This window comes from Papaver somniferum, chromosome 5, assembly GCF_003573695.1.
Source record: "Papaver somniferum cultivar HN1 chromosome 5, ASM357369v1, whole genome shotgun sequence".
Lineage (NCBI taxonomy): Eukaryota > Viridiplantae > Streptophyta > Magnoliopsida > Ranunculales > Papaveraceae > Papaver > Papaver somniferum.
Window position 1 is genome coordinate 187864023 of NC_039362.1, and position 13209 is coordinate 187877231.

Consider the following 13209-nt stretch of genomic DNA (forward strand, 5'->3'; position numbering starts at 1 on the left):
AAAAAAAAAAAGCAAGAAATGTGGATTACTGGTTTTTATTCCTCCTCCTCTCCTTGTTTGTGGAGAGGAGTAAACCAAACTTCTCTCTCTCCCCCCAAAGTTTTCATCTTTTTTTTTTCCCCTTTTCTCTCCTCCTCCACCCTTGGATCAAAATCAATTATCTGATTTCATTTTTACCTAAATTTAGTAGACTGGAAGAAGAAGAAGAAGAAGAAGAAAAAGAAAATGAGAATTTTGCTGATTCTTATTTGATATCATTATCATGGATTACGATGCTAGAATTCAGATGTCTAGAGGAATTGTGGTTACTGAAGGAGGATCTTCCCTTTCTCCTCCTTTAGATGAAGGTTAGTTGTTTAAAGATTCAAGCTTTCTTTTCTGTTTATGTTTGGTTTGTTTGTGCTGTAAAATTTTGATTTTTTTGGTTAGGGTTGTTATGTTTGTTAATGCAATGTAGTGAAGCTTAGTGTTTTGGTTCTGGGTCTGGTGATCTGAGACTAAATGAACAAAATTTGGTTTGGTTTTGTGATGCTGATTTTGTTTTTGTTGATCCCAGTTTTAATATAATTGGAATTGAGTTTGGTGTTATGTTGTTGGAGACTGTCTTTGGAAATTATGTTTGTTTTTGGGTCATTTCGTCAAAACTTGGGGGGAATTGGGGGTGATTCTGTTTGTTGGTTCTGTCTTAGAGAAGCAATTTCAATCTCTTGATGAATGGTATTACACTTCCATACATTTTCATGGTTGTGTTACATATGAACGAGATTCTCCAAGTTTTCAGTTTTGGGTGAATGGTTTTTTGGAAATGATTATGTGTGCATAAGTTGGGACCCTAATGAGGGGGTTCCGAAATTCGGCTTGTTGCTGTGTTTGTTCACATGTTGTCTGTTTGTTCTGCATGCATGTTGCATGATGAGTGCCTATTTCTGGTTACTGATCTAGACATGCAATCGGCGTGTGGTATCGGTGATACAGTATGGAAGAGTGTCACAGATGTTTGTCCCAAAATCATCAATTCAAGGAAGCTCTTCTTTGTGTAGTAACTTAGTTTTGATTTTCCTTCGAGTTCTCTTTTAATGCCTTCTCTGGTCTCCGTTAAACTAGTATTAGTCTGTAAAACAGTCACTATTTAGATCATTTTTTTTTGCTTTTTATGTTGTGCTCCAAAGATCCTTGAACTGCTAGTGTTTAATTTAAGTTGGGGTTTGTTTCTATGCATGTCTGCTACCTGTTAACATACTATCATACATCATTTAAGAACACTTATCTTCCAGCTTTCTTTAATCTTTCTATTTAGAAGGAGATCTGCTTCTGTTTGGCAGTTCTGGCTCATTTAGCCGTATCCATTTAACGTCCGGCAACATGTTTTACCACATATATTCCCCCCATTCCCTTATAAGGTAACAAATATGAGTTTGGGTACCCCTCCATCCAAATTTTTAGTGTACATCATCTCGTATACTATTAATTGCTTTGGAAGCTTGAATAACATATTCGGCCAACCACGGAACTCTGAAAATCTTGTATAAAATGATAATAAGATTGGCACACTTGATGTTACTACAATCTCTCAGGAAATATTTTGAATAGCTTCTAAAGGCCCCAAAAATTTAATAATCATTGTATCAAAAGTTCAAATGCATCCTACTATCGTAAGCCATTACAGTTCTAGATTGTAGCTCTCATCGTGAACTTTTCTGTTCCATGCAAAATTAATGTTTCCTTGTACTTGCTAAACTGTTTGTAGCAAGTCAATAGGCTTTACTGTTTATAAAGCATGGTTTCAGTTGTGTGGAATTGAACTTCTGCCATTACTAGTTCTAGAATGGATAAAATGTTCTCTGCTCGTGGCTCATGACCTGACACCATATTGCGTAAAATTTGGTGCACTAGAGAGGTTGACAATGCAAGGGGAAAAAGAGAGTAGATCAGTTTCTGATATTTGGCATCTAGCAGGACAGGAGAGTGTTTATGGCAGAGTATACAACTGATTTTCTTGTTGCTTGTGTGACTGCAGAGACATTGTGGCAATTGAACTTGAGAGCTACTGAAGCTATGGATCCTGGACCCTATCCTGAGCGTCCAGGAGAGCAAGATTGCACATATTACATTAGGACTGGGCTATGTAGATTTGGAATGACGTGCCGGTTTAACCATCCTCCAAACAGGAAGCTGGTAAAAATTTCTTAAACTTTAGTGTATGTCTCGAATACAATTTCTTCCAAATACTTTTGCTTTTCGTTAAATATTTGACTTCCATCTTAAGTCAAGTGTCAAAAGTTTTATCGGAATTTCTGGTTTCCTGTTAACTTTAATCTTTCTTGAATACTCTTTACATAAACCAGAGTAGCTCAATCACATAATTCTTGATCCATTCCAGGCAATTGCTGCTGCTAGGATGAAGGGAGGGTACCCTGAAAGAGTGGGCCAACCTGAGTGTCAGGTATGTACCTTTTCATCATAAACAAGGGCTTTTAGAAAAACTGAGATTTCCTTTTGTTGATTGTTAACTGGAAAAAAAAAAAAAGAAAGAGAGAGAGATTGTTAACTGGAAAGGAACATGTTGCATTGTCTTCTTTTAGTGTCCTTACCGTTTCCCTGGTGCATGACTAGCTTACAAGTTCCACCTAAATGTAAGAAATTTTATCTCGCCGAATCACCTTAATGCTCAGCTTGTACAAAAAAAAAAAATTGATTTGCTTCTTCTGCTTATGTTCTTGGCGATTGTAACCTGGTGGTTTCTAGCTTCGCAATAAGTTAGTGACTTCGGGAAATTAATTTCAGTGTTTCGTTTTTCATAGATTATGTCTTAACCTCTTAGTTTTTTTATGGTTACCCAGTACTATTTGAAGACCGGAACTTGCAAATTTGGAGCCACATGCAAGTTTCACCATCCCAGGGACAAGGCTGGAATTGCTGGAAGAGTTCTATTAAATATTTTAGGCTATCCTCTTCGAACGGTTTGTGCTTCCCATCCCACTTTAAATCCAATATAGTGCAAGGTTTATTAAGTTTCAGGCAGTTGTTTATCAGTTTATGGCATTTCATATTGTCATCCTTTTTATCTGCTTTTCTATTTCACATATTTAAATAATGTCTTACGTCTTGCACTACGTGCATGTTTTTCTTCTTCCCTTCAGAATGAGCAGGAATGTGCTTATTATTTAAGGACTGGACAATGCAAGTTTGGGAACACCTGTAAATACAATCACCCACAGCCATCTAGTAGTATGGTTTCTCTCCGTGGGTCACCTGTTTATCCTGCTGTACAATCTCCTACAACTCCTGGTCAGCAGTCATATCCTGGAGGAATTACAAACTGGGTGTCAAGGGCCTCTTTTATTGCTAGCCCACGTTGGCAAGGTCCTTCAAGTTATGCTCCATTAATTCTACCCCAGGGGGTCGTACCCGTTCAAGGATGGAATGCATATGCTGTAAGAAGCCTCCTTTTCTTATTTTTACGATGATCTCTTTGTTGTCTGGTTAATCTAATTGTACTCGAGTTTTGCTTAGATTTTTTGGTATTGCAAACATGTTAGTCTGATCAGTGTCTTCCTTTAGGGTCAGCTGGGGTCAGGTTCATCTTCAGAGAGCCAGCAGCAAACATCAGGAACTAGTCAGTTTTATGGGACTACCAGACCAAGTGACACAACAAGCGTAGGAGTTCAAGGATTTTCTTCCTTTCGTTCTGGTTCTGCTCCTTCAGGGATTTATGCATTGCAAAGGGAAAACGTGTTCCCTGAGAGACCTGATCAGCCTGAATGCCAGTTTTACATGAAGACTGGTGATTGTAAGTTTGGTGCCGTTTGCAGGTTCCATCATCCCAGAGAGAGATTGATTCCTGTTCCTAACTGTCTGCTGAGTCCCTTGGGCCTTCCATTACGTCCTGTGAGTTGTAACTTCAGTACTTAAGATTCTATTCTATAGCTGTGGGTAGGTAGTAAAGTTGTGCTGCATGTTGCTTCTTTCCTTTTATTTCTTGATGTCACAAATGATTCACATATGCGGTCATGTAATCATAGTGTATCGGATATTCTTCTTCTACTACTCTTGGTACACATTATCCTTCATAACTTTCAGTTTTATAGTTTTGGTAGTAGGATTTAGGACTTCAAATGGGATGTCATCCAGTTCTATCTTACACAACTGGGCCTCGCACCCAACACTTAGGACTTCCTGTAGTTTGTTTTCGCGACCTCCTTTGGTTTCAGTTTATACTTGGGGATTTTATTTCAACAACCTTAGTTACAGGATAAGATAATCGTAGGAGTTGATTTATGTTTAGGTTTCGCTAGTTGTTCCTGTCATTTTATTGTTATCGCTTTGATGTACTGTTCTTAATGCTAAAGTAAGTTTTAATCATGTGCTCCCTAAGTCTACAATTAGGATTTGCATAATGATTTGGAATTCAAAGAATTATCTTGGAAGAATGAGTATAAAATCTATTTGGAATTATGTGTTTTTTCGGAATGAATCTGTGGTTGTACACTTTTAATTCGTCATTTATTCTGGTTATCTTCCTCCCGTTTTAAACATTTTTTTGAAGCTGTTGGCCAGAACCTTCTTATCGTTTTACATTCAGTGTGATCAAATTTCAGAATTAAAATCATTCTGTTAGCTGGTGAACCTAAGTCTACTTTTACATCAAACCTCACCAGTAGACTTTCCCTAGTTGAATTAAGTTTAGGATTAACCTCTTGGCTCTTGTGAAAGTTCTATAACCTAGTCTCACTTTATTATACCTTTTAATAAATTGTAGAGGGCTTCAGTATATCGTTGTACTTGTTCTTAGTTCTTTCTTATTAATGATTTTTAGCTGTTCTGCTGTTTTTATCCCCTTGTTTAGCGGAGGACATACATTCTTTACAAATCTTTCTTTATAGTTGTATTTGGACAAGAGTGTTTTTTTTTTGGTTGGATCACGGACAACAGTATTTTTGACACATGATTTGCAGTGTTATCTGTTTAACTGATTTCACTGGTCTGGTCTCAACAGGGAGAGCCTTTGTGCATCTTTTACTCTCGTTATGGTATCTGCAAATTTGGTCCAAATTGCAAATTTGACCATCCTATGGGACCCTTCTCGTATGGTATTTCTGCTTCATCTTCAGTTGACGTTCCAATCATTCGCCGTCTTTTAGGATCTTCAGCAGGGTCTGCTGCTTTACCACTGTCATCAGATGGGTCAGTAGAAGCAGGCTCAGGAAAACCACGTCGACTTTCACTGTCAGAGGCACGCCAGATGCCTTCTTCTGATGAAAACATTGATCCTGAGGTTTCATAGACAACCTCAAGCATTGGGATAGTTTCTTCTTTTCCTGACTCCCCATGAAGGGCAGAGAAGATCTTATAAATTGAGTACCCATTTGCAAAAAATGTACAGAATTTCATGTTGAGTTGAATCTGTTCATCTGAATATGGATAACATGACAGAAAACTCAACGCCACTTATTTATGTTGTTGCTGCATCATGTAAATTTGCACAGAATGTCACATTGTGGCAAAACCAATGTGAACATCTCAACTTCTGAAATCCATCTCTTTTCGGTTGCAAATCACCTTTTCTTTTCTGTTCCACGTATTGTTTGTGTATCATTTGTCTGAATTAACTGTGTAATGTCTTGTTGCTGCATCATTGTGCACAACCTTGTGCTGCTAGACTTCATCCTTTTGGCATCATTTCTTCTGCGTCAAGGTTGGATACTCAAAAGTGGTCTAACTTGAGCTCATATGGTTATTGGATGGTGTACTATTTTGTCAGTTTATATTTGTGGCAGATTTCCTGCAGTATCTCATCTACTATCCTGTTATAATTTGTATTTGATATTTTTATGGTAAGATTCAGAGTCATATTATCGCACTGGCACAGGGATAAAGGATTCTCCAAGCACACTGACCCCAGAGTTGTTTCTGCATCACTTTTCCAAAAGGCGGGTTGCAGTTGGTTTGTCTGACCATTTAATGTAGTCGGTACGGAATTTTCAGTACGCTTGAGGAATCTTGTCAGAGGAGAAGGCACTGTTTCAGGTATTATGCGAAATCATTAACTTTATTCTTGCACGGTTTGCATTTCGACTGTCTCTCCCATATCAGCAAATGGATGGAAATGATATTCCATGTCGTTTTTTCATCATATACCTATAATTCTAACAACTCTGCTGTTATGATCCTCGAAAAACCCAGATTCCACAAAGAATTGCATCTGGATCTTCATTTTAGGAACCTTAAATATTGTATATTGTTATTGTGTTAATACAAAATTTTGCTGAACAATTCTCATATTAGTCAGAAGCTTAATTAAGGAACATGGTGTCAGACTATCAGTATGATGGGTCAGCAAAACTTTAATCAACCTTTTAAGCTTTTCTTGAAGTGGCTCCTGGAATTTGAGATTGTGGTGGGGTTGTCATTTTTTAATTTTCTTCACACTAATTTCTGTTAAGTTCCTGTTACCTTGTGATTTATAAAATCCGATTCCCAAGTATACGTCTTTAAGAGTCTTGTATTAGAGCATAGTTTTGGTTCAGCATTACTCATACTGAAGGAGGTAGATTTGGTGATTTTACCTACACTGACGGTATTCAAGTCTTAGAATATGTGCAACTGGTTAAGGCATAAAACGAGAAGATTGTTGTGTGGGACTTCTGACATTCACTATTCTTAGTGTGCTCGTTTTTCACCAAAGTCTTTCCTTTCGTTCTGCACCAGCTAGTCTTTGGCTCTTAGCTACGTTTTTATCCAATCTCCATTTCTTTAGCATCTGATACTTCTTTCAGGTTTTGATGTTCGTATTTATAAAAGTACATATTACTAATAATTGGAGGTGCAGGTGCAACAATCATGGCTTCCTTAAGCACCAAAGGATTCCCATTGCACTCTCAGACTCGCAGGTTTGTGTTCTTCCCTTTTTATTCTCACAGGGCGTATAATCTGCTAAACTGAGAACTGTCTCTCTAGTTTGAAAATTGGAACTGGTGAAGATCCAATTCGCCGTAAAATGTTGTAATCTCTTAGAGCTACTTTGGTCATGTACGCTGCTTTTAGTAAAGTTCTTCACATCCTTTGCATCTCAGAAAACAGTCCACTCTTTTTACTTTGGGGTCTTGAAGACAATTTGGTTGTGCTTGAAACCAGAGACTTTTGGGAGCCAAAGCTTTAATATTAAGTAATGCCACTCAGACCCAGTAATTGCGCCATAACATTGTATGAATTGGCACTGTGGAAGTGTTAAAGCTCCTGGTCTACATTTGTCGCACCAATCACATTGAAGGTTTGGATGTGCCTGCTTCTTGCTACTTGATTGATCAATAAAACTGGTTTCTTATGCTGTGCAGAAGATTGAATGATCTCATTTAGTAGTAGTTATGACTCTCAGTCACATAAATGCATAATTAGAGCTGATTTAATACTGTGCCAACTACAAAAAAGCAAGTTGTTTGGCATCTACTTTGATCACAAAACAAGTGTTTAAGCTGAGCACCAACTTTGACACATCTCTTCAGCTTGTTTGTGTGCCAACAACTTAAGCAACCAACTCAATTGGTTTCACCAAGTATGAGCTCATAGTAAAAATGAGCAAGCATGGCTCAAGCCTAAGACGGCCTGCTAGTTCTAGAATTAAGTACTACGATTCGCGCGCAGCGGTCATTCCACTCCAGAGACAGCTGGAGTGGAATGTTGAAAATATCACTTTTTCATTTTTGCCTTGCACCAGGTCAAATCGAAATGTTGAAAATATCACTCTTTTTTTGAAACAGGAGAGTATATTTAATAATCCATGATTTGGGCTCACAAAATGGCTAGTTTGTGCTAGACTAGAATGACTATACTCTCCAGTGGAAACCTATTTTGAGGCATACTCAAGGTTCTCGCCTGATAACATAACTTTTCAGCCGAACTAGAGGGATGTACGTCTCAAATTACCCCAAAGATGGTAAAGCAACAAAAATCCTCCCACTCCCACTCCCACCCCTGTTTTGTCTTCTTTGTTTGCTGTGAATACAGCTGTAAACTTGAAAAAAAGTTAAAAAAGTACAGGAAACCACCCACATGAATATGAAACCATAGTATCTCACTCTCTCTTAAACAAAAGAAATTCAAAGACAAGAGACACACTCTCAAAGTCAGAAAAGTACTAAATCCATTTACCTCAAAAAAGACTTTATACTTCATCTTTACTCTCACAAAAACAAAACAATCCAACAACAACCAACCATTAATCTCACCATAAAACTCAGTTTTTGGCTGCTCTTTACCAGTAACACAACTACTACTCATCCAAAATCAATGTAGAAAACCTAGAAAAGAAAAAAAAAAAGAAAAAAGGAAACCCCTTTTCTTGCATTTAGAAATTGCAGTCTTGTAATCAATCTCCATTGCAGAGTGATTGAGAAAAAAGAGACAAAGAAATGTCTGGGTCTGGGTTTAGACAGTCTGGGGTTATCTTCTATTGCTTTTTATTGATCTTGTTCATCACTAATCTCAGTCAAGGAACCAGCTTTATTCATCATGCAAGTCTCTTTTTCATTTTTCTCTGATTTATTTTGATTTTATTGGCTTTTTGGATTATTTTTTTCTGATGGGGGTGATTTGATTTAGGGAGAGGAGAAAAAAGGGTCATCTTCATCAACATCAACATCAACAGCAACAGAAATGGTGCCATTGATAACAGATGAACATTCTTCACCAGAAATGATGAATATGGCGGTGATGAATTTGATGAATGAAACTGAAACTAACAGCAGCAACAGAAGGAAGCTAAATAGCTTTAGGATATGTGCATTGTGCACCTGTTGTGGAGGTCCAAAAGGGGTTTGTTTACCATCACCATGTTGTTATGCTATCAATTGCAACATACCAAACAGACCTTTTGGTTTCTGTGCTTTCACACCCAAGACTTGTAATTGTCTTGGATGCCATCTCTAATTTTTTTTATATAAATTTTCAAAACCCCATTTCTTGATTCTCACTACTGTTTTCTGTTTTTATTATTAATTATAATAATATATTGGGTTTTGAGTTGATCCCATCAATGAAACCATTATTCTATTCAGGATATTTGAGAATGTGAGTTCATATGGAACTTGAGAATATCTGTTTCTTGTCTAATTTTTTATTGTTATTCATCTTTAGATCCTCACACCCTGTCTACATGCATAGATCATTTTTGAGAGTAATTAATAGATCAGTGTACTTTGTATTTGAGATGTTCTAAGAGTTCTGATCAATGTATGTACATAGGGTTCTTTCTGTAAAATGATTCTCTGTGTGTCTGTGATGAAGATGGGGAGAACTCATTTTCATGGGGATGGCCCATGGGTTGTGTGATAAAAGTAGAAGTTTTTAGGGTGTGGCAGACAGTTGAGGATGTAATAAAGAATAGGGGAGACTGGTAATGGAACTGCAACTACAATGGAGTTAGTCTTGAATAGGGTGGTTTATTAATGGTGTGGTTGGGAGGATGTTGTTATCAATAGGGATTGATTGAGACGTGCTGCTACAACAACCAAGATCAAGACCAAACCAAAGAGCATGGAGAAGTGGGTGTAGTTGCTTTTCTAGGCATTGTTGTTGTTGTAGCTGTTGAGGCATTAAAAACCCTTACCTAACTCTGTGATTCTTCTTTTGTTTATTCAATCAAAGTGAAAATTGGTTTCATTTCATTGACATAGTTTTCCAGGTCTTCCTGGACATTGGGCACATGAAACATGTCTGTAAATAACAGGAGGAGATACAACCATGTCAATGTGACATACTAAGGTAAAGTGTAGATAAAGAGTGTCCACAAATCTGGACTCAAATAGAAATATTTTATCGTATATGGATTTTGGTACATCCCGAAGCAAATGAGTATCTTATTAATAGTCATGCTCTATTATGTGTATGATCAAGAATTTGCAAACTCTTTTATTTTTCTAAGGAAAAAATAAACACCACCTATACGGTGTTAAGAAGCTGACCAGTCTTGAGAATGTCAAGACTTAGGCCCAGGTTCAAAATATTACCTTAAGGTTACCAGTTTAGAGAATGTCAAAACTTAGGCCAAAATTATAATAACGCGCGGGTTACAGTCCCAGTGTTGTCACCATCATGAATAATAAAACTCCAACAAAACAAATGGTGTAAATAAATCCCAAATTCCCCCAACTTTTTAAAATACCCTCACGTATTTCACTCGGTTCAACCACGTATTTTCTTCTAATTCTCTTTCTTGGTCTCTCAAACATAAGAAAAATATCAGATCTAAGAAATTCGTTATCCCTGTCTTCATCGGTAGCGAAAATCATCCTCCGATTTTCAATTTTCCCTTCTTCTCTTCTTCAATGATTACTTACTTCAACCAATAAAACCAATTGTGACCTAAATCTTCTCAAATTTCTGACCTAAATCCTCTCAAACAACAAAATGGTGAAGAAGCAAATTAAACAAGAGAAAAAAGTGAGGTGAAAAGTTAACGAAAACAATGAAAAAAACTCCAAAAGGTAAGAATCGGACCAACTCTATGGTTTTGGTGTTGATGATGTTAAATTTTTTTTGGTCTTTTTTTTGATGAAATCAACATGAGCGTAGCCATTAATTAGGTTGATGCTCCATTTCTTTTCAATTGAATGTGAAATAAAGATTAAGTTTAATCATTTTTGATTTTTGGGTTTTTTGTTTAGTTTAGGTTTCATTTGTTAGGTTTAGGTTTAATCTGAACTAATCAGAGTCTTACCAGATTAATTAGGCTTATGTTACATTTTTTTTCTCCAATTGAATGTGAAACAGTTCAATTTTAAAAAATTATATTGGTGGGTTTTATTTCTTATTTTTCTGATGAAACCATATTTGGTTTCACCATCTCCACTTATGGTTACATATTTATGTTGGGTGTGTTTAACTGATGTAATCAGATTTGGTATCACCATTTTCAGTTATTGGTTTCATAATTGTTCAGTTATGGTTATGGCTTCATCATTTTGTTGGTGCTTATGGTTTAGATATGGTTTTACAACAGGGAGAAAAGAGAAACAAACCTGAATCGGTACAATGTTTGGTTTCACCATTTTCAGTTATTGGTTTCATCATTTTGTTGGTGCTTATGATTTAGATATGGTTTAACAACATGGACAAAAAGAGAAATAGAGTCGTATCGGTGCAATGTTTGGTTCCATATGTTCCGTATTGGTTGCACTTTTTAATGATAAAAATGATATTAATATTTGTTGGAACAATGTTTGGTTCCATATGTTTTTTTCTACAATTTTTTTGATGAAAACAATCTTGGTTACATCAAATAATTTAACTAAAAACCAATTTTTTTGTGTTATGCAGATGAAAGTGGGTCACCGTAAAGGATCATTGTTGCTTCCGTATAGTGAACATGAAAAAGTCTTTGTCAAGCACGTAGGGGAAAAGGATATTAGTGTTGAAGAGTACATTGATCCTGAACTGCAGGTTGCTGATGGCAATGAAAAGCGTGTTGCTAGAAGTGAAGAGAATGTCGGTGCTGGAAGTTCGGTGAATAAAGAGCATATCGCAAATGAGTAGATTGTTGGTACTAGCAATGGAGTGCCTGCTCAAAGTGAAGAAAATGTTGGTGCTGAAGAAAACTCTTATAAAACCAAATACCGATGGACGAGAGCTTTGATCGAAAAGCTTAAAACCGCTGACACCAATGGGATTTCTAGAGAATATGAAGCACTGCTGGAAAAATATAATACATGGGATAGGTTACAACAATATGAATAAACTAGTTGTAATACTTGTTAACTAGATGTAATAGAATTTTGCAACATTATATGTTTCGATTCAAAATACTTATAATAGTTTATAACACATTTCAATTTCTTATGCATGGTTTCAATTGTCAAAAATTTACTTTGTCTTGTAGAATTGATTCAAATGTCTGATTGCTTTCAAATGAAAAAATTCCAACATAGTTCAAATGAATCCATAAAAGAAGAAAAAAAAACAGTAAAAAAATGATGAAACCAAAAATGGTCCCAACACATTCTAGATGAAAACATATGAAATACGATGAAACCTATTTTGGTTCCAACATAATACAATGAAACCTGTTTTGGTTCCAGCAAATTATCAAAACCTGCAAAACTCTGACAAACTTAATCTAAAATGAAACAAACATAATACACCTACATAAAATTAACATAATCAACATGTTTAACTGTAAAAAGATGTACACAAGAGAATAAATGAAAAACCCAGTCAAAACAAATATCAAAATGAAATCTGAAAACTGAAATTCAATGAATTATAGTCGAAATAACTTCAATTGATGTAATTTCAACTGATAATAAAGGTGAGATATAAACTGAATTGAAAACAGATCTAGAATAAAGTGAAACTGTAACTTCAGTTCTATTCATCAATTAAACTAAAACAAAATCGGCATGAAATTGATCTTGAATTAACTTCTCTTCTCTGAATGATGAAATCAAAACCTAAAAACACGAAGAGAAAAATAACATGGAGATTCCGAATTTTTTTTTTAATCTGATTTCTTAGGAGATGATTAAAAACTAAGAAATCGATCTGAATTCAAAAATCGGCAGGAGATGATCTCGGATCAACTTGTCTTCTCTTCAATTAACTTCTCTTCTCTTCTGTGAAATCGAAACCCTAAGAAAACACGAAGAAACAGAGAGAAGATTTATTTTTTGATATGTTTTCAATTAACTTCCGTTAAACTTTCCTTCGAAATCGACCGAATATACACGGAAGGTCAGTTTTGGATTTTTGAAAGATCCTAAAAACTAAATTTACATATAATCGAATGAAATGGGGTTTTTATGCCATTTTTTCTTCGAATGCTTTTTTATTAAGGCCAAACAATATGGTGGTGTTTTTGTAACTCAAAGAGTATCACCTTGGTTTTCTAGAGCTTAATATGAAATTACAACCTAGAGTTTTCAAAGGAAACCTGTCTCGAGGCATACCAACATTTTTTTGAAATATTTTCAAAATAGAAATATTTTATTGTATATGGATTTTGGTACATCCCAAAACAAATGAATATCCTTATTAATAGTCATGCTCTATTATTTGTATGATCAAGAATTTGCAAACTCTTTTATTTTTCTAAGGAAAAAATAAACACCACCTATACGGTGTTAAGAAGCTGACCAGTCTTGAGAATGTCAAGACTTAGGCCCAGGTTCAAAATATTACCTTAAGGTTACCAGTTTAGAGAATGTCAAAACTTAGGCC

General features: G+C 35.8%; 1 protein-coding gene across 2 annotated transcripts; it reads left to right on the top strand.

The window, feature by feature from the left end:
- Nucleotides 1–68: 68 nt before the first annotated feature.
- On the top strand, nt 69–5575 carry LOC113283995 (zinc finger CCCH domain-containing protein ZFN-like). Of its 2 annotated transcripts, none has more exons than XM_026533382.1 (7): nt 69–347; nt 2018–2175; nt 2381–2443; nt 2841–2960; nt 3141–3434; nt 3568–3888; nt 4997–5575. In XM_026533382.1, exons 1-7 carry the CDS (start codon nt 263–265, stop codon nt 5282–5284), a joined length of 1329 nt encoding a protein of 442 aa, XP_026389167.1. In that variant the 5' UTR covers nt 69–262; the 3' UTR covers nt 5285–5575. The 2 variants fall into 2 exon arrangements, with proteins under 2 accessions (XP_026389167.1, XP_026389166.1); XM_026533381.1 differs by having other exon boundaries at nt 73–347; nt 3562–3888.
- The last annotated feature ends 7634 nt before the right edge of the window (nt 5576–13209 follow it).

Excerpts from the sequence above, each read along its gene's own strand:
- LOC113283995 (XM_026533381.1), top strand. The coding sequence starts at position 263 with ATGGATTACGATGCTAGAATTCAGATGTCTAGAGGAATTGTGGTTACT. Across the intron at positions 348-2,017 it reads TTCTCCTCCTTTAGATGAAG|AGACATTGTGGCAATTGAAC; the intron begins GTTAGTTGTTTA and ends GTGTGACTGCAG. Across the intron at positions 2,444-2,840 it reads TGGGCCAACCTGAGTGTCAG|TACTATTTGAAGACCGGAAC; the intron begins GTATGTACCTTT and ends ATGGTTACCCAG.